Source organism: Pelodiscus sinensis, chromosome 1 (genome assembly GCF_052426305.1).
Source record: "Pelodiscus sinensis isolate ZL-2025 chromosome 1, ASM5242630v1, whole genome shotgun sequence".
Classification (NCBI taxonomy): domain Eukaryota; kingdom Metazoa; phylum Chordata; order Testudines; family Trionychidae; genus Pelodiscus; species Pelodiscus sinensis.
The window spans coordinates 156,063,687-156,091,508 of NC_143052.1; the positions used below are offsets into that span (position 1 = coordinate 156,063,687).

The window sequence follows — 27,822 nt, forward strand, 5'->3', positions numbered from 1 at the left end:
TAATGCTTGGATGCAGCTAATAACAGTTAATCCCCATGAAGTACAATTTTTAGACTGGATAAACTTTAAGGGACTGAAATGCCAAATCTCAACAGTAAGACTTTCTTCTCTTTTTTTTTTTACCCAAGTAAATTAACTGCCAGTATTCTAGGTAGGGATTACAGAAACCTCCACAGTTTATAATTAATTTAGGAGGCATTTCTTTGTACATATTCTTTCAAGTTTTCACCATACAGGATTCAAAAGGTAAAGCCCTTTCAAAAACATCAGTAAGAGCATAAAAGCAAATGAATGCACAACTTCACAGAGATGCTAATTTTTTCTCAGATTAAATGTTAGTGAACAGAAATGCCAATGCAACAGTTGCTATGCTTTTTTATAACCAAGACAGAAAGATACCACATATATATTTCTTTCATGAGTAATTTGTTGGGTGGTCCACAAAAACTTCATTAAAGCACAGAGTGATTTTTTTATTTTGATAACATGAAGGCTTTACAAAATTAGAATATCCATGGGATCCTCTCTTTGTCCACAAAACTGGCACAGAACAGAGGAAGCGCAGGTTCCTCACACTGCCTTCCTAACTGTCCTCAAGCTTAGCCTGTAGTGTGTGTCCTTACGGATTAGATGGTAATTTAGTCTCATTTACACTAACCCCATCTGCAGGTTTCTCCTGGAACATCCAACAAAAGTGCCAACCAGTGCCAATTCTGACGGTGGTTTTGTAACTTGGCCGCTTGACCATTAAGAATTGGTCACTACATCGCTTGCCAAACCGCCAGCAGATGGCAACAACATTTGTTCACAAGCAGCCTGGACTGGACATGAACTGATGATCTGGAAATGTAAATTTCTTTACTCTATCACCAGTTTCCTGAGCCATTAGGACATACTTTTCTGAGGAAAACTGAGCCATCCTTTTTTATCTTCTGCAGTAGAGATGTGTTTTGTTTTGTTTCACTGACATCTAAAAAGGCAATTTTATCAATACCCCCCATTTCTGAGTGACTGTGACATGGTCTTCATAATTAATCTTACCAGAATCTATCTTTTTCCTTGTAACATTGGATTCCAGTGATACGTTTGAGCCCATCAGAAATTTAGTAGAATCCCGGACTACTTCTTTATTACATGTGAAATAAAAGAAAAGAGAGTAAATGTATATATGACAAAGAATATGCAGTACGTATAACTCATTTACAAACTCTAGCTAAAACAAATACGAGTCTCGTAACATACACCGATTGTTCATTGTTGTTATATTCATTTGAAGTGTACCAGGCTGCTAGCCACCTTCTAGTACAAGGAAGAAGATATTGTCTTTGGCCTCAAAGAGATGGAAATTTAATTTTAGACACAGAACAATGAAGGAGGCAATAAACTGTAGTAAGGGGCAATAAGAGCAAGGGCTGAGTAACAGCAATGAGATTCCATGGTTAGTCAAGAAGGGCTAGTGCCCAAAATAACAGAGAAAGCTTGTTTCCTTTTCCAGTGCGTAAAATACATGTATGGACTGTTTTAGAGGGCTAGCTCTTTTTTCCTCCTAGAAGAATCTATTTGTTTACCCCCAATATGGAATCACTGGAGATGCATCAAACCAAACACAGACCATATTTAGACTATTGAAAGCAAAATGTGGGTAAAATTCCATTTGTATATAAAAGACTGTTCTACTTACAAGTAATGTAAACAGAGTTTTTTAAAAAAGCCCAAGTTGAGTGGCATTACAAAAATCAACATAATTCTTTTTGGTACAATATAACAGCTTTACATACTAACATTAAAGGCACAGCTAGACTAATTTTAATATGCCATCTCTTAACAAATGAAGTGCATTTACATATCCACATGTTGTACAATGACTAACTTTGGTAAAATGAGAGGAAGGAAATCACTGCAATTTTGTCACACTTGTGGAAAAACCATTCTGTATAGTTCTTCTCTCTGTGGTCAGTATGTTAAATTAAAAAATCAATCAATCAATCAATCAATCACAAGTTTTGTTGCAATTTATTTTTCAAATGACTAAGAACATTGTGTACTTATTAAACTTAATTTGGATAACATTTCAAACACATCAACTAAATTAATATAGCACACTATCTGAAAATGTAAACAAGTCAAATGCTTATCAATTTATCAATTTCAAATTCAATTCCAACCTGACCATGACATTACAACCAATGATTTTATGGGTTTAATAGTTATCATTAAGATTATTTAAGTGTTGGCTGCACTACTCCAAGGGTATATATCAATTTTTTTAAAGTAACTTCTTGATCATTGAATACCATTTATGAACCTAGTCCTGGCCAAACTCTGACCAGCTTCAGTGGAAATAGTATCTAACCTTAAAACTGTAATCCCGAGAAATTTTCTGATTAAAGCAGCAGACTGGTTCCAATTAGTCTTTTACGCAATCTTATGGCAGCTGCCTTGTGCAGACACTGTAGTGTCATAGTACCCAGGACAGGTACAGTCATGAATATATGATAACAAGCTCAAGACAAAATGATGCCAAAGTCATCAGTGGTCATTACAGATGAGCCCTGTCAAAGCAGCCACACCAGATATAGGTTGTGGTACAACAAACCCACCTGCCTCAGTTCTCCCTCAGTTCTAACTTAAAAAGAGCACAGTCTCTCTCACTGTCCAGTTCAAAGTCTCACCTGTGGGTGTAATTTATGCATGGCACACATAATATTCTGTAGAATCGTCATGGGAAAACCATTCTTCCAGTTCCTAGCTAGAGTGAAATTCAAAGTGTTTTCCATTCCCCACTTTCTCAGCATCACTTCAGATAACCCACCAAACGAATCCACCAGAACTTTGATCCCGGTTCCTTTCTGCCCGTGTCTAGGACCTCATCCTCCCAGCCATCCATTTGAGAGTGACTAGTCTCATGAGTCTTCTACCCAAACACAGGAACTCCCCTCTATTCGACGTCCTGCCTCTGGGGTTCCCCACCTCAGGAAGGTCATGAAGTTAGTTCCCATACTGGTCACAGCCCTCAGCCATTTTCAGTCCTCCAACACAGGCCTTCTGGCTCTGGAATATCCACAGGCTAGCCCCTCCACTGGTCTCTTTCCTTTTAGCTTTTTATAGACTCCCAGCACTGGCCCTCCATCTTGGTAAATCAGCAGGCTAGCACCTCTGGTAATCTCACCGATTCCTCCCTATTCACCAGGACGTCCTGCAGACCTTTCTGCTCTCTTCAGTTTCTCTGTCACTTGCCCTGTCAGTCTGTGCTCTGAGGAAGTTTTCCACATTTCCCCTAACTGATCCCCATCCTGCTAGGGCTCAGGTGCCCTCTTTTAAGCCCAGTTAGGAGGAAGCTAATCAGTCACAGGGGCATTGAATCCTGTTCACTTTTAAAGGGACCAAACATCATGTGACAGTCCAAGCCACAATACTCAAGCCTATATCTGGCCATGCTTCGAAATATGGGAGATGTTTGGAACACAGGATTTTGATTTGGGCCATAACCCAATAAAACCATTTTTTCAAAGTACTTTTAATAATTCTGTATTCTCTTATTATGCTTAGTAGTAATGATGCTTTGCATTTAACACTGAACAGGCCACAACCTCATCTAATGTAAACCAGTGTAGCTGCACTGGCTCCTTGTTGAAACCAATGTGAAACCAGAAGCCTCAAAAGATTTCAATGCAAAATAAAAAACGGTTCCTTACCTCTCATAACTGCTGTTCTTCGAGGTGCCCTGACTGGCTTGGGGGCGGGAAGAGCATGCGAAGTTTCCTCAGCCCTCCGCCCGCCCTGCGAGGCGTGTACGGCACTTCAAAGTGCTGTACGCTCACACAAGGCGCAGGGACAGGGCGAAGGAAGCTTCGCGCAGCGCCCCCAGCCACAGGCCCTGATTGGCCTGGGGGTGGAGGAGCGTGCAGAGCCTTTTCCCGCCCTGCCGGGGCATGGGTGCTTAGTGGGAAGGGGGGACAAAGGGGCTTCCCCTCCCCAGACCAATCATGGTAGCCCAGAAACATCATGGCCCTGCCCCTTCGGTTTAGGCTCCTCCCTTCCGGTGCCCACCCTGGTCTAAGGTGTGAAGAGAGCCTGCTCTGTTCCCAACGTGTGAGGTTTCAGGTAAAAAAACAGGTAAAAATAAATCCTGATTGACATGGAAATGAGACATCACTTTAAGTAAAAACATGGGGTGGGGTCAAATCTGACTTTATCTTTAAAACAGACTGTAAAAAGGGGAGCGTCTACAGTTAAGGCTCGCAGTTCTGAAACCTGCCTAGTGGAGGTAATGGCCACAAAGAAGGACACCTTCCAGGAGTGGTGCAACAGCAAACACATTGCTAACAGCTCGAAGGGGGGAGCCATCAACTTAAGCACCAAGTTAAGGTCCCACAGGGTAGGGGCTGATGCACATGAGGATATACCCTATCCAACTCCTTACAGAAACTGTGCCCCATAGGGTCTGCAAAGACCCTCTTATCCCAGAACCCCGAACGGAAAGCTGAGATGGAGCTTCCATGCCACGAGATGCAGAGACCAGACGTTTGAATAGCGAAGCCTGCCGAAATCCTGAGAGATCAGGTCCAGCTATGGGAGGGAGGGCCAGAGGGCACTCAATTTAGAAGAAATGAGGGTGGTTAATTGATGTCAGGGGAACTAAACTAATTTTTACCAAACATGGATCTGGCTGTCTTACTAGAGAACATAAGAATGGCCATATTGGGTTAGATCAAAGGTCCAGTTACCCCAGGGGTGGGCAATAATTTTTGCCTGGGGGCCACTTAAAAATTTTTTGAAGTTGCTCCGGGGACACCCCGGAAGGAGCGGGGCCTAAACAGGAAGGGGAAGAGCTACCCTATCCCAAGACCATGATTGGTCTGGGGGAGCCCCTTTGCCCTCTCTCCCCACTAGGCATCCATGCCCTAGAAGAGGCTTGGCACGCTCCCCTACCCTGAGGCCCAGGGGCGGATATAGGGCAGGGTGAGCGGGGCGGCCCCGGGCTTCAAGAAGTGCCGCATATGCACAGTGGCACCACAGCGCATGCGCCGTGTCAAAGGGTGGGGCCCCATGAAATTGTGCTGCCCTGGGCCCCGCAAAATCATCTGCCCCTGCCCAGGCCAATCAGGCCTGCGAGGAGCACATGGTAGGAGAGCGTATGAAGCCTCTTCCCCCCTCACCCTGCAAGAAGCGCATGGCACTTCTAAGCGTCATGTGCTCCTGGCAGGGCGGGAGGAGGCTTTGCATGCTCACCCAACCCCCAGACCAATTAGGGCCTGGGGGCAGGAGAGCGCCCAAAGCTTTCTCCGCTCTGTCCCTACCCTGCAAGCAGCGCACGGCGCTTCGAAGCGCCATGCTCTGCTCACAGGGTGGGGGCATAGTGGAGAAGGCTTCGGGCACTCCCCTGCCCCCAGGCCCTAATTGGCCTGGGGGCAGGGGAGCAGCAGGGTCTCTGCGGGCCGGATCCACCCACTTGGTGGGCTGCATCTAGCCCATGGAGGCCCTTTTGCCCACCCCAAGCTACTCCAATATCCTGTCGTCTGATAGTGGCCAATGCCAGATGTTTCAGAAGGAATGGACAGAATAGGGCAATCATCAAGTGATCCCTCTCCTTTTGTCCAATCCCTGGATCTGTCAATCAGAGGCTCAGTGCCACTCAGAGCAAAGGGTTGTCTCTTAGACAAACATGACTAATAGTGATTGATGGATCTATCCTCCGTGAACATATCCAATTATCTTTTGAACCCAGTTATACTTTTATCCTTTAAAACATTACCCTGGCAAGGAGTTCCATAGGTTATCTGTACATTTCATGAAGAAATACTTCCTTCTGTTTGTTTTGAATCTGTTGCCTATTAATATAATTGGGTGACCTCTCATTCTTGAGTTATTTGAAGGGGAAAACAGCATTTCCTTATTAACTTTCTCATCATTTGGGACTATTCAGACATTTGTCATGTCTCATGCTTAGTCATATCTCTTCTCTAAGATGTGCAATCCCAGTCTTTGAAATGCATTTAAAACTTTTACAAAACCGGGTGAACATTAATATACCAGTTTTGCTAATGGGGTGCCTGAGGCACAAAAATACAGTAACTTGCGTAAATTCTCACACATTCATTTGCTCCCTTCTCACTGCTACTTCCCTTTCAACAAGATTTTTCTGCTATTTTATATGCATGTAAGACAGAGAATGCAATACCTTTTATTTAATGCAATACATTGTATTTGAAACAAATCTATGCTTTCTGGCTTAAAAAAAACCCCTCTTCTTCAGAACACTCATTCTCAAGAATTCATATGATTATAAACATCTTCTGCTAATGTCTATGTTGTTTGGTATCAATGAAAGCAGTAATAATAAATCTAGTCTCGGCAAAATTCACTGCAAGTTTCTCCACTGTCCAATCTTTACTTAGAAACTACTTGAGGATGAAATTCATCCCTATGCAGAAGGCTGACACAAGGTCTATACATTACTTAAGCACTTTTTTGAAGGAGCTGAAGGAACTGGCATGGAGGAAGTCTTGGAGAAAGCGTGGAGATACTTGAGGAGAACAGTTTTGCAGTACTTCATGGGGGACTGCAGGAAGAGCCTCTTTATTTTGAGGAGAGAAAAGAACAGCTGCCAGGAGAGTTAGGTGAAGACCAATAAACTCATCCTCAGTGTGTCAGTGTCATTAAGAATGACCCTTCCCCATTTCAGTTCTCCAAGGGTTAAATCAGGTGTGTTCTGAGTCACACTGCCATTTAGACTGATCCATAAACGAAAATGGCTCAAACCAAAACTACGAATCCAACTGACTTGAACTTCAGGAAGTTAAAAATCCAGATCTGGGTTTTGTGTTCCACTGCAAGTATCTGGAACATGAGAGTGCTAGTTTACTATACCACCCCAGAGCTACTAACTCAATACAATGTGCAGGCATTCTGACGCAGTTCCATGTTTTTGTCAAACAGAATTAAATTAGGCCATCTTGAAGAAAACAAGTCAATCTTACATGACAATTTAAATGGTAGTTAATTAGGCAGTATGGAAAAATAAACCCAAGGTTTCCAGGAGAAAGGCTGACACAGCCATAATAGCAGCATGGTGGTTCTGTTTTTCCCTGTTGCCTGATTAAATGCAGTTCAAATTTGCAAGTAAGTGTGGTTTTCTTCATACTTCGAGGATTTAGTGCTATTTGGACTACCCAACAATATGCTCTTTGTCATGATAGCTGTCAATCTAGTGTAACAGTTTATCATGAGAATTTCTCCCACCCAAACTTTTGAATAGGGATGTGTGTGGCTGATGGCATTTGCATGTGTGTTTATATTTCTCTCTTGACTTTAATCATGCTTCCTGGAAACACTCAATATAGCCTGGAATAACACAATATCTACTGCCCCACACCCCACAAGTAGTAGAAATACTGCCAACCGTGCTGAGGACATATTTTGCTGGGGCTGCAGAGGCCTGGCTCTGGGCCCCATGGAAAGGGTGGAGCCTTAGCAGAAGGGGCAGAGCTGGAAATTAGCCTCCCCCAGCCAGTCCTTCATGCCGCGCTGCAGCAGCAATTTAAATGGCCCAGGGTCCAGCCGCTGCCGCTAGAGGTAGCAGTAGTGATGACTAGGAGCCTCAGGCCCTTTTAAATCACCATGCCCCAGAGCAGCTATCTCCTTTGCATACCCAGCCCTTCACCTCCCCACCCCATTGGTGGGCCTGAATATGAGAAGACCAAATTTCAACTTCATTTCCACAACATAAATGGCTATTGCCAGCACGTGCAGTGGGGGGAGTTTATAAAACAACAAACCCAGCTATCGAAACATTTTGAGTCCTGCGAGCCTGAGCACACAGCTGTAGCTTTAAAGAGGGTGCGGGGGAAGGGGTAGCACATACAGTGGGTGGCTATTGTGACAGAAACAGCCTGTTCAGTCCCTGCAAAAGGAGAAAGTTACTTTATAGGAGAGTAGTTGAGAACAACAAAAATACCGTGCTAGAACATTGTGTGATGCTTTAAATTGTCAAGATCAAGTCAATCTCTGAGACATTAAGAAAACCACATTTCCTATTGTGACACAAGCTTTGTTAGTTAAGACAAATAAGCAGGGAATCAAATTAAAAGAAAATTATAGAAAATGTTGCCTCACAGTAAGAAGAGAATTAAAAAGAAAAGCTATTCAGAAAGATGCTGCCTGTGTCCCATTCCCAATCAGTTTAACACCTGGCACCAGAGCCAAGAATGCAACCAGCCAAAAGGCTGAAAAAAGCCAGCCAGGACGCCAGCCACAGTCTCATATGCTGCTGCTGGAAAAACACATTCCACGGCCCAGCATCTGGAGCCTGCAGCTGCCAAGCACATTCTGCATGGGGCAGCCTGTCTTGGCACTGATGCCACCGACAAATGATGAAGAACTGGAGCACAGTCCAAGAACACTACCAGCGAGAAAGGAGAAAGAACCCAGCTGATATGAGAATGACAGACCAGCCAGAGTTCTTTAGTAACTGCACTTTTGCTCAGGGGAGAAAAACTATGAAATGTCTAAATTGATAACATACTACTTAAGTATTCTATAAGACACTGCATTTATTAAACATTTAGGCTAGCACTACTAGAATTAGCACTACTAGAATAATTATTAAGGCCTACATCTCTCTCTATATATATTTTAGAAATAAAATGTCCGTCTGTCCGTCCATGTGTCTGTTTGTACAAGAACTCCTCCTAAATGGTAACAGCTAGGACCACCAAATTCGGTAGGCAGCTTCCTCTTATCCTAACTTAAAGCAAGGTCAGGATTTGGTTGTGCCAGGAATATGGGAAGCAGCAAAAATGGGGCTGTTTTCCACAACATGGAAAGGGAGGTGCCAAGAGAGGAAGGACGTGATGCGATACACTCACCAATGAGATTCCCCCCGAAACCTACTGTGAGGCTCCTACAGGGGGCCTAGTGATTTCTCCCTCTGCCCTCACCGCTTCACCTCGAGTATGGGAATTCCCTTTTTCACCACCTGGGGACTTTCTCCCCTTCCCCCATGCCGCTCCACCCAGGGCCTGGGGATTCCCTCCGCCCCACTCCCCCCCCCCACCACACTGCTTCACCCGTGGTGGAGAAACTGTATGCTACAACTCAATTAACACAGTTGTGGATGTAAATGAAGCCATTCAATATCCCATGGAATTTCTGAATTCACTCAGTCCTAGCGGTATGCCACAACATCATCTGGTGCTGAAAGTTGGCTGACCAGTCATGCTTTTAAGAAACAGATATTCCCAGACTTTGCAATGTGAGGCAGTTGCGAAAAAGGCTTATTTTGGCATTCCTATGCAAGATGTGGGAGATAACCATCCTGTTCTACTTGGCAATTGTAGGCCTGGGTTGCGGCACTGTGTCCAGTTTTGAGCATCACACTAAGAAAGATATGGAGAAATTGGAGAGATTCCAGAAAAGAACATACATGATAAGAGGTTTAGAAAATATCATCTGTTAGGAAAGGTTAAAAAACTAGGCATGGTTAGCTTTGAGAAAAGAAGATTAAGCCCCTGACAACAGTCTTCAAATATGTGAAGGACTCTTCTAAAGAGGATGGTGATCAACTGTTCTCTGTAGTACAAGTAATAATGGACTTATACTGCAGCGAGAGAAGTTTAGGTTGGCTATTAGGAACAAAATTTCTAGTGATAAGTATAATTAAGTGCTGGAAAGGTAGAAAGAAACATCTTGGTTAACATTCACCATCACAGCCAGATCCCTTTCCAAATAGTCCACAGACGTGTTCATTTAAAAGATGAAGAGTTTACTCTGCAGCACAGCTACTTAGTGACAAGCTAATAGTCTCTTTCTAGCTACTGCAATCAGTCAATTACAGCCACTCTATTGAATGATACTTCAGCAAACCCATGACTGCAATTATACAGTGTTCTTGTTAATATCCAATTAGCTCAAATGAAACTATAAATGGGCCATATAGAAAACCGTAGGGAATATATATGCTTTTTGTAGTGATGCTCAGTCACGGTATGCACAAACTAAGCATCATCACATGATCAGAAAACAGTAAGTGAATTACAGTATTTCAGTGAGAGAATTCACTTCCATAACTAAGTAAAACTTGGTCAAACATGAATTCAGAGAAAGCTAGAAGGACTGAACAAGTACACTCCGTTTTTTTTATAGATACATTCAAAAAATATTACAGAGAAAGCATATATTTATGCATTACCTGTTGGCGTACCGCCCCATCTCACCACTCCAGCAGTTTTTGTTCTACCAGGTCCTGGTGTCGTTTTGTTTAGTACTGCAGAGACAATTTAAAACTAAATTGCTCAGTTTTTAATTAAAAACAAGGCCACTGGAAATTGAATTGCCCATTAGTTACAGAGTAAATGAGGCAATACTGGTATTGTAGCTCATGCATTTGATTTAAAAACATGCTATTTTTTGTGCACAAATTGTGTCTTCAAAAATCATTTCATGTGAACATATGCATACATTTTTTAAAAACTGAAACTACCAACGGGGGATAGTTTTATACTCTTTCATTCCACATTTACAGAATGGCTGCAGAATCCACCAGTTGCAGGACTTGATGGTAGAATGCAGGCTCTCATTTTAAAAAAAACAACAACAATTACGTGAGCGAATTCCAACTGCCCTCACAAAATTGTGGAGCACATTGAAAATCAAAATTGTAGGGTAATTTCATTTTTTTAAAACTGAGATTTGTATTACATTTATCAACAAGAATCAAAGAAGAAATAAGGAACTGTTGATATTACTCATTTACATATTTAATTAAATAAAAATTTTGCTCTTTGAATTGACTCGAGGATGCTGCAGAAATTTCAGTGGACCATATTGCACGATACATTCTTATGCACAACTCCACATTTACTTCAGTGGCAAACCCTGTGTCAGAATCAGTAAATATGGCTCGATAGATGACAGAAGTTAGCACAATGCACTGTGGAAATTGGGTGTCTGACATGAAAAGTAAACTAAATTTATGAGAGAACACGGGGGCCCAGGTTACTACTGTTAATTAAGCAGAACTGTAAGGGAACTTTCTAGATTATGTTCTGCATTATCTGTGTCAGCAGCCTCTATATACGTTGGGAAAATGAAACATCTTCAAATGGAAAAAAAATAGAAACCACCTTTTTGAAAGTTTATCTGATTATAAACAATTTCTAAATAAAAATCAGTCAAATTAGCAATGGAAAGACTACATAAATAGACGCACTCAACTGCAAATACCAACTACTTCACGGCAATACTTAAAAGATAAAGCCAAACATAAGCAAAGCTGATTAATTAAGGACATTTTTAATGAACATTTAATTACCAGGTCTGGTCTGTGGCTTATCAGATATCTTGGGTCTTGCAGGAGTGAGATGAACTTTATGCGGTGCTGAAAGAAACAATCTGAAGTTTAAATGCTGTTTGTGGGGAATAACAACAATCAAGGGAGACAGGCACTGTTAGTGCATGTGCAAATTCTGTAATTTTCAACATATTACTTTAGCTGCACACTGAAGCTTGTGCTAGTTCATTTAGCAGTCAGATGTTAACTGTAGCCAGAGTCTATCTGGCTACATTCATGCTTAAGTTTTAAAAGGAGAAGACATGAATTATTTTGCACTCAGTTACACAAATGATTATGGATACAGAGACAGTTCTGCAGCGTGTCTGTAGTCTAAAGAAATTTTTATTAGTGTCTGTAAAAAAAACAAAACCAAAAAACCATAGTCAAGTATTCCAGATAAAGGTGTGAAAGTTTTCAGCATTGCTCAAGAGAAAATATCTGCAAGCAAAATGAAGTAATTCATAGCAAAGACAGCATGGACTAGTGAAATGCAGTGATAGCATCATGTTTAAAAATGTGAAGTGTTGGCCATTACCCAGTGTTGCTTCTGTTTTGCCAAATGGTTTTGATATTTTAGGTTTAATGGTTTCTGTACGAACCACATAGGAAACTGTAAATGTAAAACAGAAGTCAGTAACAGCCAAGTTAATCACCATCACCTTATACCCCAAATACAGTCTAAAAGGCTCTACAATTCTTTGTACCATAAGCATAGTTTGTCTTTTAGCTGCTGAACCTAGTAGCCATTCAGTGCTAGCAACACTTTGTATAACAGCTTTTAAAGAGCATAAATGAAAAGTAATATCTTTTTCATATGAAACTATACAGGAAATGTTTAAGCAGACAGACTGTCATTGCTCAACTTGGAAAAAGTTATAGTCCTAGATTAAATATCTTATCCGAAAGATGGCTGAGTTTAATACTTTGTTTTTCTGTAACACTACTCATCTAAGAAACACATACAAGTTAGTAACATGAATGCATTAAACTTCATATGATCACTGTGAGGCAGACAGTAAATCTGATTTTACAAAACTAAAATATATTTAAAGCAAATGTTCCATGGGAGGAAATCATCTAAAGATTATTCCTCCACAAGATTTAGGGAAAATAGAGTTTTTTTCTTAAATCTGTTTTTTTTAAATAGCAACATTCTCTGCAAATTTCATTTAACTTGACTAAAAATGTGGAATGAGGTGAAATTCTGAAATTTGGCTTCTGAAAGTTCGTGTATTCATTGTCTGAAAGATGCACTCAGCTATCTTTTTGTGGATAGATTTTTTTTATATCTTCTCATCAATCATTAAGGTGGCACTTAGGGTACATCTACACGGCACACTTATTTCAAAATAAGCTATTCCAGAAGAAATACTCTGAAATAGCTTATTTCAAAATAGCGTGTCTACACTAGAGGGAAGCCTTGAAATTAGTCCAAGGAAGGCTCCCCTAATGTGGAGACACTACCTCGATTTAGAGCCCCAGGACGCACCAGGGAGGAATTACTTTGAATGGCCCTGGGGAGGAGCTATTTTGAAATAGCAATTTCGGAAGAGGCGCTATTCCTCGTGGAATGAGGTTTACAGAAGTCGGAATACGCCGTCCATTATTTTGAATTTATTTCAAAATAACGGAATTGCTATTTAGATGCTCGCATTGTTATTTCAGAGTAACGGCTGTTATTTCAAAATAGTGCTTCCCTTCTTCACCCTTCGACACATGTAACTCCCACTGATGTCCATAGGAACTGTGCCCATGCACGGCTGTATGGTCAGGGAAAAGGTGGAAGTCATGATTAATCTGGCTAATGTTAATTATTCACTCTATCCCAAAGACTTCTAATGACAAGTATCACACAACTGAGAAATGTTACTTACCTTGTACAATAACTGGAGTTCTTAAAGTCGTGTATCCCCTATTTGCACTCCACTGTGGAACATGCTCCATGTTTGAGACACCAGAAGATTTTTGTCTGTGCCCATTATCTCCTCACGTAAGAGGTGATGCAGACTGACTGCATCTCCAGCTCCTTCGCTACTATTAATCATGTGTAAAGGAACCAAAGCAGAGGGGAAGGAGGGCAGATAGTGGAATACCTAGAAGGACAACATACCTTGGAAGCACTCCAGATCCTAATTACTAGTAATTTCCTTTCTTATTCAAGTGATAGTCCCTATGTGTAGTCCACTGTGGATGATGGATATCAAGTATGAGGGAGGAGGTGCAGAGGACTTCTATGGTACCAATGATTTGAAGATTGCTGTGCTGGAAGATGCATTAGCTGTAGAAACTTGCAACAGGACATGTCTTTCATAAATGTATGGACCATGTTGCTGCTTTACAGATTTCAGTGAGAGAAACATCACAAAATGAGGATATCCAAGCACCCTTGGCCCTAGTCACATGTTCTCTGAGGAGCAGGGGATAGCTGGTAACTCACAATGCAGCAGATGGCAGCCTGATATTTTTGAAAGTCTTTGGGTAGAGATTCTAAAAATGTTCTTCGGTGCAGGTAGAATGCCAAAACCTCATGGACATCTAGAGAATGAAGTGTCATGTCCTCACTGGTATCATGTGATTCTGGGAAGTTGACAGGTGAATGAATTGTTTGATTGAGATGGAAATCCAAGATTATTTTAGGAATAAATACAGGCTCAAGTCTTAAAGAATCATTGCTATTTTGGAAGACTGTGTAGAGCAGATCAGCCATAAGGACCCCCAGCTCACCTAAACTTCTAGCTGAGGTAATGGCAACCACCTCATGGAAGTGGGTCAAGGCCTGGGATTCAAATGAAACAAAGCCTTGTTAATGCCAGACTGAGACTTCAACACAGGACCAGACTGAGACTTCAACACAGGAGAGATGTTTCTGACTGGACTTGAAGGTTCTGAAGCCAGGTGACCAAGTTGAACTTCAATCTGCAGATAAAGGCACTGAACTGTTTGAGATCTGAGTCTTCATCCTCCATTTTTTGGGACCCGAGGAAGTATTTCGAGTAAATACTCTTTGCCCAGTAATGAGGGATGCCTGCGGTATGGTACCCTGGTGAAGGTGACATTCTACTTCTTTAATGAGCAAGATCTTGTAAGAGTACGCCCTGAAGAAGGTGGAGAAGGGCTTTTGATGGGGGAGGAAGAGGAACTGTGTGCTGTAGCCAGTATGAATAATGTCAAGAACCCATCTGTTAGTCTTGATCATCTGCTAAGCTTGGGAGAGACAAGCTAGATGGCTGACAATAGTGCATAAGACTTTTAGGAGGAGATCTGGAACGATTTGCAGCTCTTGAAGGTCGCATCATACGTGTTTCTTAGCAGGGTTGTTGGAGTTGAAAGGAGCAACAGGGGGGATGTTTGCTTGCTCTACTGCATTTTCTGTCATTCCCATGGAGGTTTATGGTCCCTCTGAATATATACCCACTGCCATCACTTGGGAAACTGATTTTTTTGCATCATCAGATGCTTGAAGGAATGATCAGATAATGAATTTAACTTCCTCAATGAGTACCTGGAATTCCACTTTACCCTACTGCAGGAGCATATTAGTAAATTCTGTAAACTTAGAGTAATTCACAACACGGTATTTAGATATTAAAGCCTGGCAATTTCTTATGCAGAACTGCAGACTGGTTGAAGTAAAACTTTTCTTCCTAATAGGTTCAAAAATTTAGCTTCCTTATCAAAAGGAGTGGATTTTGGTTGATATTGCCTGGATCTTTCAGTGACTGCTTGGACTATGAAGGAATTTGGTGCAATGTGTGTGAATAAAATTTCTGCTCCCTAGACTGATACAAAGTACTTATTTTCTATCCTCATTGGAGTAGGGGACATGCAGCAGGGGTGGGCTAGACTACCTTAAAGGGTCCTAAGATGGAGTCATGACTGGGGAGTGCCACCAACTTGTTGGGTCTTGTGTTCTGCAGAAGGACGAGGATCTTATGTGGGAGGTTCCAGAATGTGTCAACAACCCGTCTTCATCAGTCTTGGAATTATGGAGCATGAGGAGGAGGAGGGCGCAGGCGGCAAACATCAGAAATTGCTAACAAAAACCTTTTGGTCTCCGGCAGATGTGCACCATAGTGGGATACACACAGAACTAAGTGAGATTTGCACATTCTGTGCATGTACCAAACCCAATCTTGCTCATGGATATGAATGCACCATTTTTTCCCCTCAATAAGAGCAGTATGTCTGCACTCCAGGGCAGAATTTGGCTCAATCTCTGAATGCCCAACCCCCAAAAACACAGAGTATGATATTTGGGCTCCTGACCAAAACCAAAATGTACCTGTAATATAAGTTTCTAGGTAATAATGTATACACTGTTTAACATTAAAGTGCAAAGTGCATCATCTACTTCTGAGACTGTTAACAATCCCTACGCACTGAATTAAGAAAAAAAACAAACAAATAAATTACCAGTTTTCAACTGTGGATTTTCTGTAGTTAGAGCAGTTTGGGGCTTGAATGAAATCGGGTATGTTTCATTTGGAACTGAAAGTGAAAACATCAGATCTGATTAAATGGACATCACGTCTCAAAATCACATCCTACAAATTAAATTCAAGGAGGAGGAGGATTAAAACTCTGTTTGTGTAGTCCAGAAATGAAAAGGTTCAGCCCCAGAAACCTGGCTCTAAGTTATGCTTTAATTGAAAATGTAATTGTTGAGACGAGAACACAAAGCATTAATAAGACAGGCAACAGAAGATTAGGGGATCAGGGTAAAGCTTTGCAGATGACAGTCTAGGCTTGTGCATGAGAAGTTTGTTCCTAGGAAGAACAGCAAACAAACTGACTGGAAAATCAGAAGCAGTATTATGTGTGAGCCCTAGAGCATGACCCCCCTGCAACCAAAGGGAGAGAAATATGGAAAGCTTTGCTGTTGATAAAATAATATCTTCAGTCATCTTTCAAAAGCATAAGGGAAAAGATAATGACAAAAACTGCCAAGAAAATTTCATTACTCAGTGTCATTTTGGATCCATCAACAACATGAATTGTCACAAGGTTAACTTATCTCAGGCACATTGTTTTTGGAGCAACAGAAAATAAAATATCAGTGGCACATGTAGTAAGTCAGGATTTACTGGTGTGGTGTCCTAATAGGTCTCCTGCTCCATCAGTGATGATAACCAGAAGGCTGTATGTGTATACTCAATGATGTGTGCCGTGTTCACTTGCGCAATTAGTCAACACAGCAGACTCCGAGAGAGCTCCCAAAGACCATACATCAGATGAGGATCGAAGGTGCCCAGCCAGGTTTATTGTTAAGTGAAGTACAGTAAGGGTGTGTCTAGACTACATGGCTTCGTCGACGGAGCCATGTAGATGAGGCAGGACAACAAAGGGAAATGAAGTGGCTATTTAAATAATTGCCGCTTCATTTAAATCAAAATGGCCTCCGTGCTGTGCCAATCAGCTGTTTGTCGGCATAGCACGGCAGTCTAGATGGGGATCTGCCGACCCCAGAACCTTTTGTCAGCAGATCCCGTAAGCCTCGTTTCCCTTTGTCGTCCTGCCTCATCTACATGGCTCCGTCGACGGAGCCATGCAGTCTAGACACACCCTAATAGTCTAGACACAGCACCATGTACCCATAACAGTGGGCTCAGCTTAGTCAGTGGGAGGTCTGGACAAAGACTTTCACCCGCCCAACACACCTGTGTATATATTCAGCTACAAACAAGTTTCACATCACTTCTGACGTGTCAGGCTGCCATCCTCTGACGCGACTTAGATACCACTCATCACCCTGCACCTCATGGTTCAATTAGAACATCTCTGTCCATCATGCTGTCAGTTTAGACCCTTTCCTGAGCCTGGGTTGGCACCTGTGGGAAATGTGGGTACCAAGGTCTTTTTTAAAAAGTTGGTGGTACCATCCTTTTGGAATGTGCTTTCAACTTGTGACCAGTACCAATTACTGTTCTACAGTCAGTGCCTAGTCCCAAATACTGTCCTACACCTAGGCCTATTGCCAATTACTATTTTACACTTTCAGCCATGTTCGTGCCAAGTTCTGTGAGCAGAAGCCTGCCTCTCGCTCCCAGTTTAGCTTTGCCTCAAACCAGGCCTGTGCTACATGGACTTTTGTTTCAGTCCCTAATCTTACTACAACATATGCAGAAGCAGCAAAATTAACTTGGTGGTATGTGAGGTTGGGAACAAAGAACAGGCTTTTCTTTTACAAAATAAATTAAGATTCTAATTAAACAATTGCCAGATGCAGAAAGTTCATTTTCCAAGTACTTAATTAAAATAATGCACATATATAGTAAAAATACTTTTACTATTTGTTGATATATTTACATTTTCTCACCATTCTCTTCTGATATGCACATTTCTTTGCAGTCATGCTAACCCTAGCATCCACTGATAGCTCTAGTCAATTGATTCTTCCATAAGAATGACTTGGTTACTTGTACAATGTTTCTCAAAATCATCTTTTAAAAAGTTAATCTCTTTTATTATCTGTTTCAATTTTTGTGAAGCAGAACAAAATTGTACAATTCTCTAAAGAATAGAGTTATTACTATCTTCCCTCCCAGTGTTAGAGGATCGAGAAAAAGGAAATGATTAAAAATTACTATGTCTACTTCAAGAGCAAATATAATTGACAAAGTCAAAGATTAGGTTTCCAGCTACCACTTTTGAAAAATTAAGAGCTCCTCTTGTTCCTGTCATTACTCGCCTTAAAAGTTAACCTTATTTTATAATCCAACTACAACTGAATATTGGCTGATTCTTAGACCTGAGTTCAGAGGATGTTTGAAAAGTGGAGGAAAGCTGAAGTGAACTGTAGTTCATGGTGGCTTATGCCCCAACACCCTAATACATTTGTGAGGCTTTAAAGTGTCACTGCATTCTTTGTTGTTTTTACTGAAACAGACTAACTCGGCTATCTCCCTGACACTTACCAAATCATGGTTCCCTTTCTCACAATTTCCATAAGAAGAGAATAGCTTTAATGCTATAGTTACAGCTGCTATAGAAATGCATGTGTATCCAAGGCACATCAAGGCGTTCTATGGGTTAAAAAACAATCCATGGCTATTACTTAAATTCAGCATGAAAAAACCATGGCCAAATGGCTTTCCACAAACTGAGATTCAAATTCTGCTAGCCCTTTCAATGTTCTCCTCTTTATCAATTCACTATTGTGAACTCAATGAAACAAAATGATCTTAATATCTTTCAAGATGCCGTGACTATCATAACATCAAGGCACTGACCAATGTCAGGATGTGTAACTAAGGTAGTGCCACAATAACATCTGTAAAGGTTGTAAAGTCTTTATACTGAATTGCAGAAATAATGCATTTACCAGGTTTAGTCTGCGGTGCTTCTGGCCGGACAGATGCTTTGGGTTTGGATGGAATGAGTCGTATTTCCTTTGGAGCTGAAAGAAAGGAGCAAGATTATTGTTGTATTCTTCAGGAATCATAGTCCAATGCCATGTTTAGTCCACAGAAAGTACAAGCCTGAAGTAAAGAGAATAACAATTTCATGGTTTTCTGGAAGCTGAAATAAAATGACTGCTCAAAAAGAGGAAAATTAGAGTGGGATGATTTAATATAAAAATGGACAAAATTCTTATACAGTATTCTTAAAAAATGGGACCACTCTGTTTTGACAGATAGATAAGAAATAATAGGTTAATGGTGCTTCCTAGCAGACTTTATAGTAGTAGTAGAGACCATTTCTAAGACAGAGCTATGAAATCTCATGTGGCAAAGGATGTGGATAAATGTAGAAGGAGAATGAAAGAGTATGAAATGCCATATCATTAAATAAGTTTCCAGAGCGGTTGTCTTTGGTGAAAAGGGAAAAATACCATATAACAACTTCAGTAAGGAAACTTCTATACCCATTGTTGCTTTTGTCTTGGAAGTAACTGAAGGTTTTGTTACAAGTGGTAGTGGGGATGTTTGACGTACTGCTGTTGAGGAAAAAATGCAAATATACTTAGAAGCTAAAATGAAAAAGAACTGATAAATTTTGATTTTATACATACATGATAAAACAAAAATACTGTAATGGAAATAGGTAAGCCTTTGTGTCATTCAAATTAATACCCTTGACCCTCACCCCACTCAAATGATCAAATTACAAATGACAGTGTAACTGTACTGACTGTTGAGAGAAACAAACTGAATAAATTCTTCTTGCTTTATATTTGTGCTGTCAAAATACACATTTTAAAATTGTTTTTGTTTTAATATAATACTACTTCTTAGCTTTCTATGGCACTTTCAATTGGTAAATCATAAAATACTCTGCAAAAGAGGTCATTATAATTATCCACGTCTGGGAAGAGTAAAACAAAGAGAGGAGAAATGACTAGAAATTAAAAAGGGTTTAATGCCTGCAGCCATTTAAACTTAAAAAACAAAACAAAATAACCCAAACCAAATCTTCCAGCACTGAAAATATGACAATCATTTGCCATTTCTTGAAATCCTTTGTGATCAACTAATAGTGGGATGGGACATTATAGTCCGTTTTTGGGACTATAAATCTGTCAGCTTTGAAGTATTTTTTGTTTTCACATGCAAAGGTGTTCATTTTTCCATTGTTTACTCCAGTGCAAATCCAGTGACTAAACTGAGTAGAACTGCACAGGAGTAACTAAGAAGAAATTGCCTCAATGCTTCTGAAATGCAAAACAGAGATTTCACTAAACAAATGATTTAGTGAAATGTATAGAATTACAAAAATGGCTCAATTAGCAGGTTTGGTTTGTGGCATTCCTAGCTTCATGGATGTTTTTAGTTTAGTAGGAATGAACTGTTTTTCACTGGAAGGTGAAATAAAAATAAACAAATCAAAATTCTAATTGCAATTTTTTTAAGGAACCACACTGTGATTGTAGCTTACAAGGAAATATGCATCCAATGGCCTGTGATGCAAATTGTGTAAGAGCAAATCTGAAAATTACTTGGTATGAATGCTCCCAAAAAAGAAAAAATACGCTGCATTTTGTTTCAATGTTAATTGCTATGTATGAAGTGGGTGGCATTCCTAGTGTCACGAGAACATCCACCTTTGGATGAAACAGATAAAGTTACTGACAAAAAGATGCACAGCACATAACATAAAGGGGCTGCCTAAGCTAACCCGATAAAAGCTAATTTCTCCTGAATGTGAATGCCTGAGGATAGAATTCGACACTATGTTATTTTCCTGTTAGTCCGTCCCACACCAAACTGTGTCTATGAATCAGCTTTCCGATTCCAGCACAAAAAGGTATTTACAAGAACATAGGAACAGCCATATTGGGTCAGATGAAAGCTTCATCATCTCAGTATCCTGTCTTCCGATTCCAGATGCCCCAGAGGGAATGAACAAAACAGATAATCATTCCCAGCTTATGGGAACCAGAAGCTAGGGCAGTGGTCCCCAACCTTTTGGGGCTGCCGGGCGCCCAGGGGCGGGGACACACATGTGCCGTGTGCCCGGTGCTAGTGCCACCCATGTGCCGGACTCCCAAGGCCGGCGCTGCTCCTGTACCACACGCTCAGGGGTGGGGCTGCCCATACGCCACACGCCTGGGACCGGAGCAGCCCATGTGCTGAGTGCCCGGGGCCGGCATCACTCCTATGCCGCACACCCAAGAGCCAGGAGCGCCTATGCGCCGTGTGCTTGGGGCTGGCACCGTTCCTGTGCCGCATGCCCAGGGGCGGGGACGCCCACACGCTGTGCACCCGGCACAGCCCATGCACCGCACACCTGGGGGCGGGGCCACCCATGTGCTGTGCGCCCAGGAGCCGGCAGCACCCATGTGGCGCGCGCCTGGTGCTGGTGCTGCTCCTGTGCCACGTGGGGCGGGGACGCCCATACGCTGCGTGCCCGGGGCTGGAATAGCCCATGTGCTGCATGCCCGGGGCCAGCGCCGCCCCTGTGCCGTGCGCCCGGAGGCGGGGCTGGCCCCGATCACTCAGTGGGCGCACAGAAATGGCCCGGCGGGCACTATGGCGTCCGCAGGCATCACATTGGGGACCACTGAGCTAGGGACACCCACCCTGTCCATCCTTGCTCCTATATACTGATGGATTTATAATCCCTGAATGTATCTAGTTCTTTTCGAACCCTGTTACAGTCTTGGCCTTCACAACATTCTTTGGCAAAGAGTTCCTCAGGTTGACGGAGTGTTGTGTGAAGAAATACTTCTTTTGTTTTAAATCTGCTGCTTATTAATTTCATTTGGTGACTCCTACTTCTTGTGTTATGAGGAGTAAATAATACTTCCCTATTTACTTTCCTTACAGCAGTCATGATTTTATAGCTCTTTTATAATATCCAAACTTAGTCTTCTTTTTTTCTAAGCTGAAAAGTCCAAGTCTTATTAACCACTCCTCATATGGAAGTTCTTCTATACCACTAATCATTTTGTTGTCCTTTTCTGAACCCTTTCCAATTCCAATGTATGCTTTTTTGAGAAGGAGCGACCACATCTACATGCAGTATTCAAGATGTGTGTATTTAAATATAGGCAATGATATTTTCTGTCTTATTATCTATCCTTTTCTTAATGATTCCCAACATGCTGTTTGCTTTTTTTGACTGCCACTACACATTGAGTGGATATTTTCAGAGAACTATTCATGACTCCATAATTTCTTTCTTGAATGGTAACAGCTAATTTAGACCTCATCATTTTAATTCTAAGTTGTTATTTGTACCTTTTAATTGAGAACTCTTACCATGTGGCATATTCTCAATTGAACTAGTATATTATCAGGAATATGCTTAACATGTATGGCTAATAATATTTTTGTTGGCATTGGTGAGGATTGTGATCCTCATTAGTGTGAAAGTCTTTGAAATGCAATGGACAGGGACTACCGTATTGTCACAATAGGCCTAGGCCTATCTCTGAAGCAGAGCCCAGATGTTTGGAGTTAGGAAGAGATACTAGGCGGTCCATTATGATTTTTGTATGATCTATAGTAATGGTTGGAATCCTGCAGTTTTATTTCAGTTGTCTTACACAAATTATGTAAAAAGCTCAAAATCAAGTATAGGTGCAAGAAATATTTCAATAAATACGCTACCTTTTAATGTCTTAAAAACCTGAACTTATGAGAGACAATGAATAGCGTTACATATCTGGATATGTTTCTGTATATCTGATACTACATTTCAGGCAATGCTTGCCTGTCCTATGAGTCAATTTTCTTCTTACTGGAAAAGATATGGATCTCAACAAATTAGGTGATAGCATTAATCTTAAAAATTAGCAAGGAAAAGAAACTGAGTTAAATACTATAAAGTAATGTCCTTATTAACAGAGTTGGGTAACACTCGTACAAAAACTGTGTCAAACAATTTTGTAACCTTTTTGCAAACTTGCTCCACATTTTGCTATCATTAAATTTTAATTTAAAAAAATCTAGGCAAGTTTAATATTATGCACAGAAAGCCCGAGAAAAAGCAACAAGCCACTCTCCTGAAACTTTTCACATGATCACTTTAACATAAAAATTCATGCTTGTGAACATTTTAAAAAATGTCACTAGAGGATAACTACCTCGGTTTACCCAACTTGATGAAGTGTTTTTTATGAGGCACTATCACAATCATCCTCTGTTACAAAATGGTGATTTTTTTTGTTCTATAGTTATTACAAATCTGCAGATAATGAAAAATATTTTCTATAAAATAATATTAAAAATGGTGGAAATTTAATTAAACCTCACATGTAAACCCTGCTTTCTTCACCAAATTCTATTAATTAAAAATCCATTGAGATATCAGAAGAGTTCTTCCTCAGAGTTTCCTCTGCAAAATGATCATTCTCCTGTTCCTTTCCCAAAGTCTTCTTGAGCAGCTGGAAATTGGATTTAAGAGATTATTTACTTCAAAAGGAGGGTTTAACCCAATAGTCAGACATAGCTGTCTAAGATCCATCCTTTTTCCCACTGCAGAATTGAGGAGAGACACAAAGAACACAGTGACTGGCAGGATGATCTCATGAAAGAATAATGCTCCTGGATTTCCATAATATATTATAGAACAGAGAAAAATATTTTGAAAGGCTATATTGTATATTTTGAAGAGTTACAAGTTTTCTCCTAGAAAATTCATACTAATGGTACGTCTACTCAGCAACATTATTTCAAAATAACTTAGTCCACGTCTACAGCAGGCAGTTATTTTGAAATAATGTCAAAATAAGGGACTTCTTACTCCAACTCCTGTAACCCTCATTGTACGAGGAGTAAGGGAAGTCGGAGGAAAAATGCTCTATTTTGAAATAAGTGATGTGTAGACGCTCTCAATTTTGAAATAAGCTATTTTGGAATAAGCTACGCAATTGACATAGCGCAATTTGCATAGCTTATTTTGAGTTACACCCTGCTGTGTAGACGAATGCTAGTTATTTCAAAATAATGTTGCTGTGTAGATGTACCCTTACTGAAGAAAAAGATTCTCTAAAGTTCGTAGGCACCTGAAATTTTTTTTAATTGTGACACATGACCAGAAATTTTAAGCAGCTCATCCACTAATTGACCCAAATTCAACCTTTAGAAAGTATGTAAATGGTTATTAGGGCCAATCCTTGTTAAAGCTCCAAACCTGTGTTGTTTGAGAACTAGAAGCTGTACAAGAGGTGTTTACTTGTATCTTGTCAGATGTTAGGAATTGTCTATTTATGTGGCTATCTATTAATATAGCCACTGAATCAGATTAAAAAGGTATATTAATGTTTAGATAAATCTTGGATGGAATAATATCATTGTCTTTAGGTCTCTTTAAAGTTTGTGGTAAACTGTACATGAACTGGTCAATGGATAATTACTTTGTGCTAATCCATATACTTAATTATCAGTGATGCTTAGGAAATAGAAGGTTACTCCAAAAGCCTATTGTTCACCCAAAACTACATGGTCAAGAAGCTGTTAGAAAATTGTATGAAAGACTCTTGGAACCTGATCCTTTAATCTCAGATCTCTAGTTCAATCTGGATCACCATAGATATGAATATTGGACTAAATCTGAAAGAAATAACTCTTTGCAACTACAAAGCCTACCATCTCTACTACGAGATAAGTGGTAATAGATAATCTAGACTCCATCGTTTTATATGTACCGTTGGCATGGGTTCCAATGTGCATTATTTTGCATTAATCTACAGCGCTACAGCACCAACCCAGCACTCCAGCTGCTCTTGGGGATGCCTGGGACAGAGCAGCTAGGGTACTGCCCGGTTGGTCCCGTAGCGCTGCCCCTCGGGGCTGCGGGACCAACCCGGCAGGACCCCAGCTGCTCTTCCCCAGGGGTCCCCGATTCAGCCGCTGCAGAAACAGATCAGCTGCTCTGCCCCGGGCTTCCTGGAATCAGCCGCTGATCTGTTTCAGCAGCGGCTGACTCAGGGACCCCTGGGGAAGAGCAGCTGGGGTCCTGCCGGGTTGGTCCCGCAGCGCCGTCCTTTGGCGCTGCGGGACCAACCCGGCAGCACTCCAGATGCTCTGCCCCAGGCGACCCAAAGAGCAGCTGGGGTGCTGCCGGGTTGGTCCCGCAGCCCCGAGGGGCAGCGCTACGGGACCAACCGGGCAGTACCCTAGCTGCTCTGTCCCAGGCATCCCCAAGAGCAGCTGGAGTGCTGGGTTGGTGCTGTAGCGCTGCCCCTCGACGCTGCGGGACCAACCCGGCTGCACCCCAGCTGCTCTATTGTAGGCTTCCCCGATTCAGCTGCTGCTGAAACTGACCAGCAGCGGCTGAATCAGGGACGCCTGGGGCAGAGCCAGACTATCGGAAGGGGGGGCTATGAGGGGTCTGGGGTGGCATCCCCTCCCACCCCACTCCAGACCCCTCATAGCCCCCCCCTTCTGATAGTCCGGCATATCTGATAATCCAGCACCCCCTGGGTCCTAAAGGTGCCGGATTATCGGAAGTTTACTGTATGTGGATTTATTTGCTCCATCTATTATGAATGCAAAACTTCAAATTGGGCTAAAGGATGCTGCTGATGCTGCAAAAATAAACAAAGTTCATGTGAGGGAACAGCAAACAACACTGTGCGCTCAGTGCCAAAGGACAAGCATGCATCTAGAAGCAAAGTTTGATGATTACATTTAATGATATAAGATGAGTTTCTCTTGGGAATTTCTCCTTTGATAAGAATGAAAAAGAACAAAACAGAGTGACAACCTATTGAATAAATATTATTACCGAGAGTTGCCTTCGCTCGTTCAAGAGAGTAAGGAGCTGTAGCAGTGACTGGCTCTTGGATGGATGGAATGATTCCTGCTAGAAAAAAATGTGGATAAAGCTTGAGAGAGATGAAGAGACTCAGTTTATACCACATGAGGACCTGGCCCATGAATTTTAAAATAGCAGCAAGCATTTGCAATCAGAGATTTACAAGACGTAAGTAGATGCTCTTTAAGGTTTCATTTAAATGAGTTTTGAGATTGTTTGAAGAGAGAAAAACATTTAAACATGGGGGCACTATATTCTACATTCAGATATGCTGTTTCTCATTTATATGAAATATCTCAATGGTAGGCTCTCTTTATAGATATATCTATGCTTGTAGAAAATAAAGATGGACTTATATAGGCAGCAATATTCAGACAGATCCAGATTTCCCCAAAAGCTAATTTTCTCATGGTATTGTTAATAATAGACTTCGCTTGGCTATAGTTGTTACAACAGTTTCTGATTGGGAGTGTTTAAAACCAGAGGGACCAACATTTTTCACGAAGAAAGTTCTCCCACCAAAACCATAAGTTTGTGAAAACAGAATTAATTTTACTGTGAACATTTTCAAAGTAAAAATTTGGTTTTCCTACAGGGAATTTCCAAACAAAAAAATTAATTTTGACTTGTGTAATTTCCTAAGTTTCCAAGAAGAAAAAGGTAAAAACAAATTTTGTTATGTGCAACTGTGACAACCTACCATGATGCCATCAGCAGCACGATTCAATCTCTGAATCTTCAGCACAGATTTCTATCATTTGAACTACAGGATTAACTACATTAGCTGGCATCCAGAAATGGCTGCTTACCCAAAGAGGGTGGAATGGCTCACATAGGCACCATATATTGGTTCCAGGGGTGTCTGAAGGGAACCTGGCTTGCCTCGGTTTTCCCTGTTTCCTGGCCACCCTTGTCCAGGAGTTGGGGCAGCTCTTGCCTTAAGTTATACCTCAACGTGGGAGATACAAAGAATTCAGGAGTCCTGTGCTGGCCCTACAGTGTGCTGCAAGCCTGGCTTAGCTCTCGATAAAAACACATACCCCACCGCTACCGCTGTTTTGGCAGGCTACAGATGTTCCCAAAGTGGTGTGGTACCGGTGGTACTTGGGCAGTGGTATAAATTGGATACTATGAATTGTTTGTTTAGTTTGTTTTGGCGTGCTGCCAAAATTTCCTGAAAATGGAACTAGCCAGCGAAAACTGATGATTGTTAAGAATTTATGTCTCAACTGAACCTGACGAGACCAGAGAGACATCACGTCCCTAATCTAAGGTCTTTTTCTCCGCCAAATTCCAAGGCATCCTGCAAACAATAAAATTACAAGAATATTTTTATGATGAAACCTGTTAGGCATCTTAAATACAGGGATTGATACCAGCTCTCACGGTCGCACAGTGAGCCCTCTATAGTACATCAAAACCAACTGCTTGATTTGATCAGACTCACTACTTAACGGGAGTAAAATGGAGACTGCAGTTTTAAAATGTTGCAGCATTTCTGCTGTTGCCATATTTTTTCCCAATAGTCCATTGCTAAGAAGAGTTGCTAAAAACATGAACCAAAGCACAATGAAATGCAAAATAATTTACCAGGTTTGGTGTGTGGCACATCTGGGCTGGCTGATGTTTTGAGTTTGGAAGGAATTCGCTGAATTTCTTTTGGAACTGAAAAAAAGAACCTCTTATAAATGTTTAAGTTCTCCAGGGATAAAAGTCTAATATCAGGTGTAAAGCTGAAGATACCATATGCCTTCTGCCTGCAACAAGGAAACAAAATGTTTATGGGGACAGTGAAGAAGACTGAAAGTCCTATGTGCCCAGCCCTTTAAAAGAGAAATGAAGGCATTTGAAATATGATCAAGCAAGCAAGGGACAGACTTCCTTATCCTGTTTGGAGTCAAGCTCAACAAAGATTAAGACAAGAATTTATTAACACAGAGACATGGTAGCAGAACGACTGAGATTTTCCACGTGTTTCAGAGTGGATAGCTACTGTAACCCAACCTCTTCTCTTCATGATATGCAAGCGTAACTCCATAGGTGGTGAGCATAAAAGAACAAGGGAGGCTAAGCTGGTGGGCAGGCACACTGACTTAGTCTTGGCTCGTGCTGTAGCAGGGCTGGCTGCAGGGGCCAGGTGTGAGCTGGGACTGAGCCTGTCTCCTTGCCTGCCAGCTCTCAAGCTCTTTTAAACGCAGAGCCACAGTGGGGGTAGCTACTGGGAGACGGCGTGAAATGGGACTGAGCCAGCATTCCTGTGCACTGGCTCTCAAAATACTTTAAATGCA

The 27,822-nt window shown here is 41.3% G+C and overlaps 1 protein-coding gene across 40 annotated transcripts in view; it reads right to left on the minus strand.

Moving 5' to 3' along the window:
* ABI3BP (ABI family member 3 binding protein) overlaps positions 1–27,822 on the minus strand; it is a 320,664-nt gene that overhangs the window by 58,843 nt on the left and 233,999 nt on the right. For 30 of the 40 annotated variants that reach the window (XM_075907457.2, XM_089772857.1, XM_075907515.2 and 27 more), the window contains 8 exons: positions 27,125–27,199; positions 25,505–25,582; positions 18,654–18,728; positions 15,746–15,820; positions 11,868–11,942; positions 11,312–11,377; positions 10,190–10,264; positions 1,042–1,125 (listed from right to left, as the gene is read on the minus strand). In XM_075907457.2, the coding sequence (XP_075763572.2) occupies positions 1,042–1,125; positions 10,190–10,264; positions 11,312–11,377; positions 11,868–11,942; positions 15,746–15,820; positions 18,654–18,728; positions 25,505–25,582; positions 27,125–27,199 (603 nt within the window). The remainder of the gene's footprint in view (positions 1–1,041; positions 1,126–10,189; positions 10,265–11,311; positions 11,378–11,867; positions 11,943–15,745; positions 15,821–18,653; positions 18,729–25,504; positions 25,583–27,124; positions 27,200–27,822) is intronic. The other 10 variants (XM_089772855.1, XM_075907353.2, XM_075907378.2 and 7 more) reach the window with 9 other exon arrangements.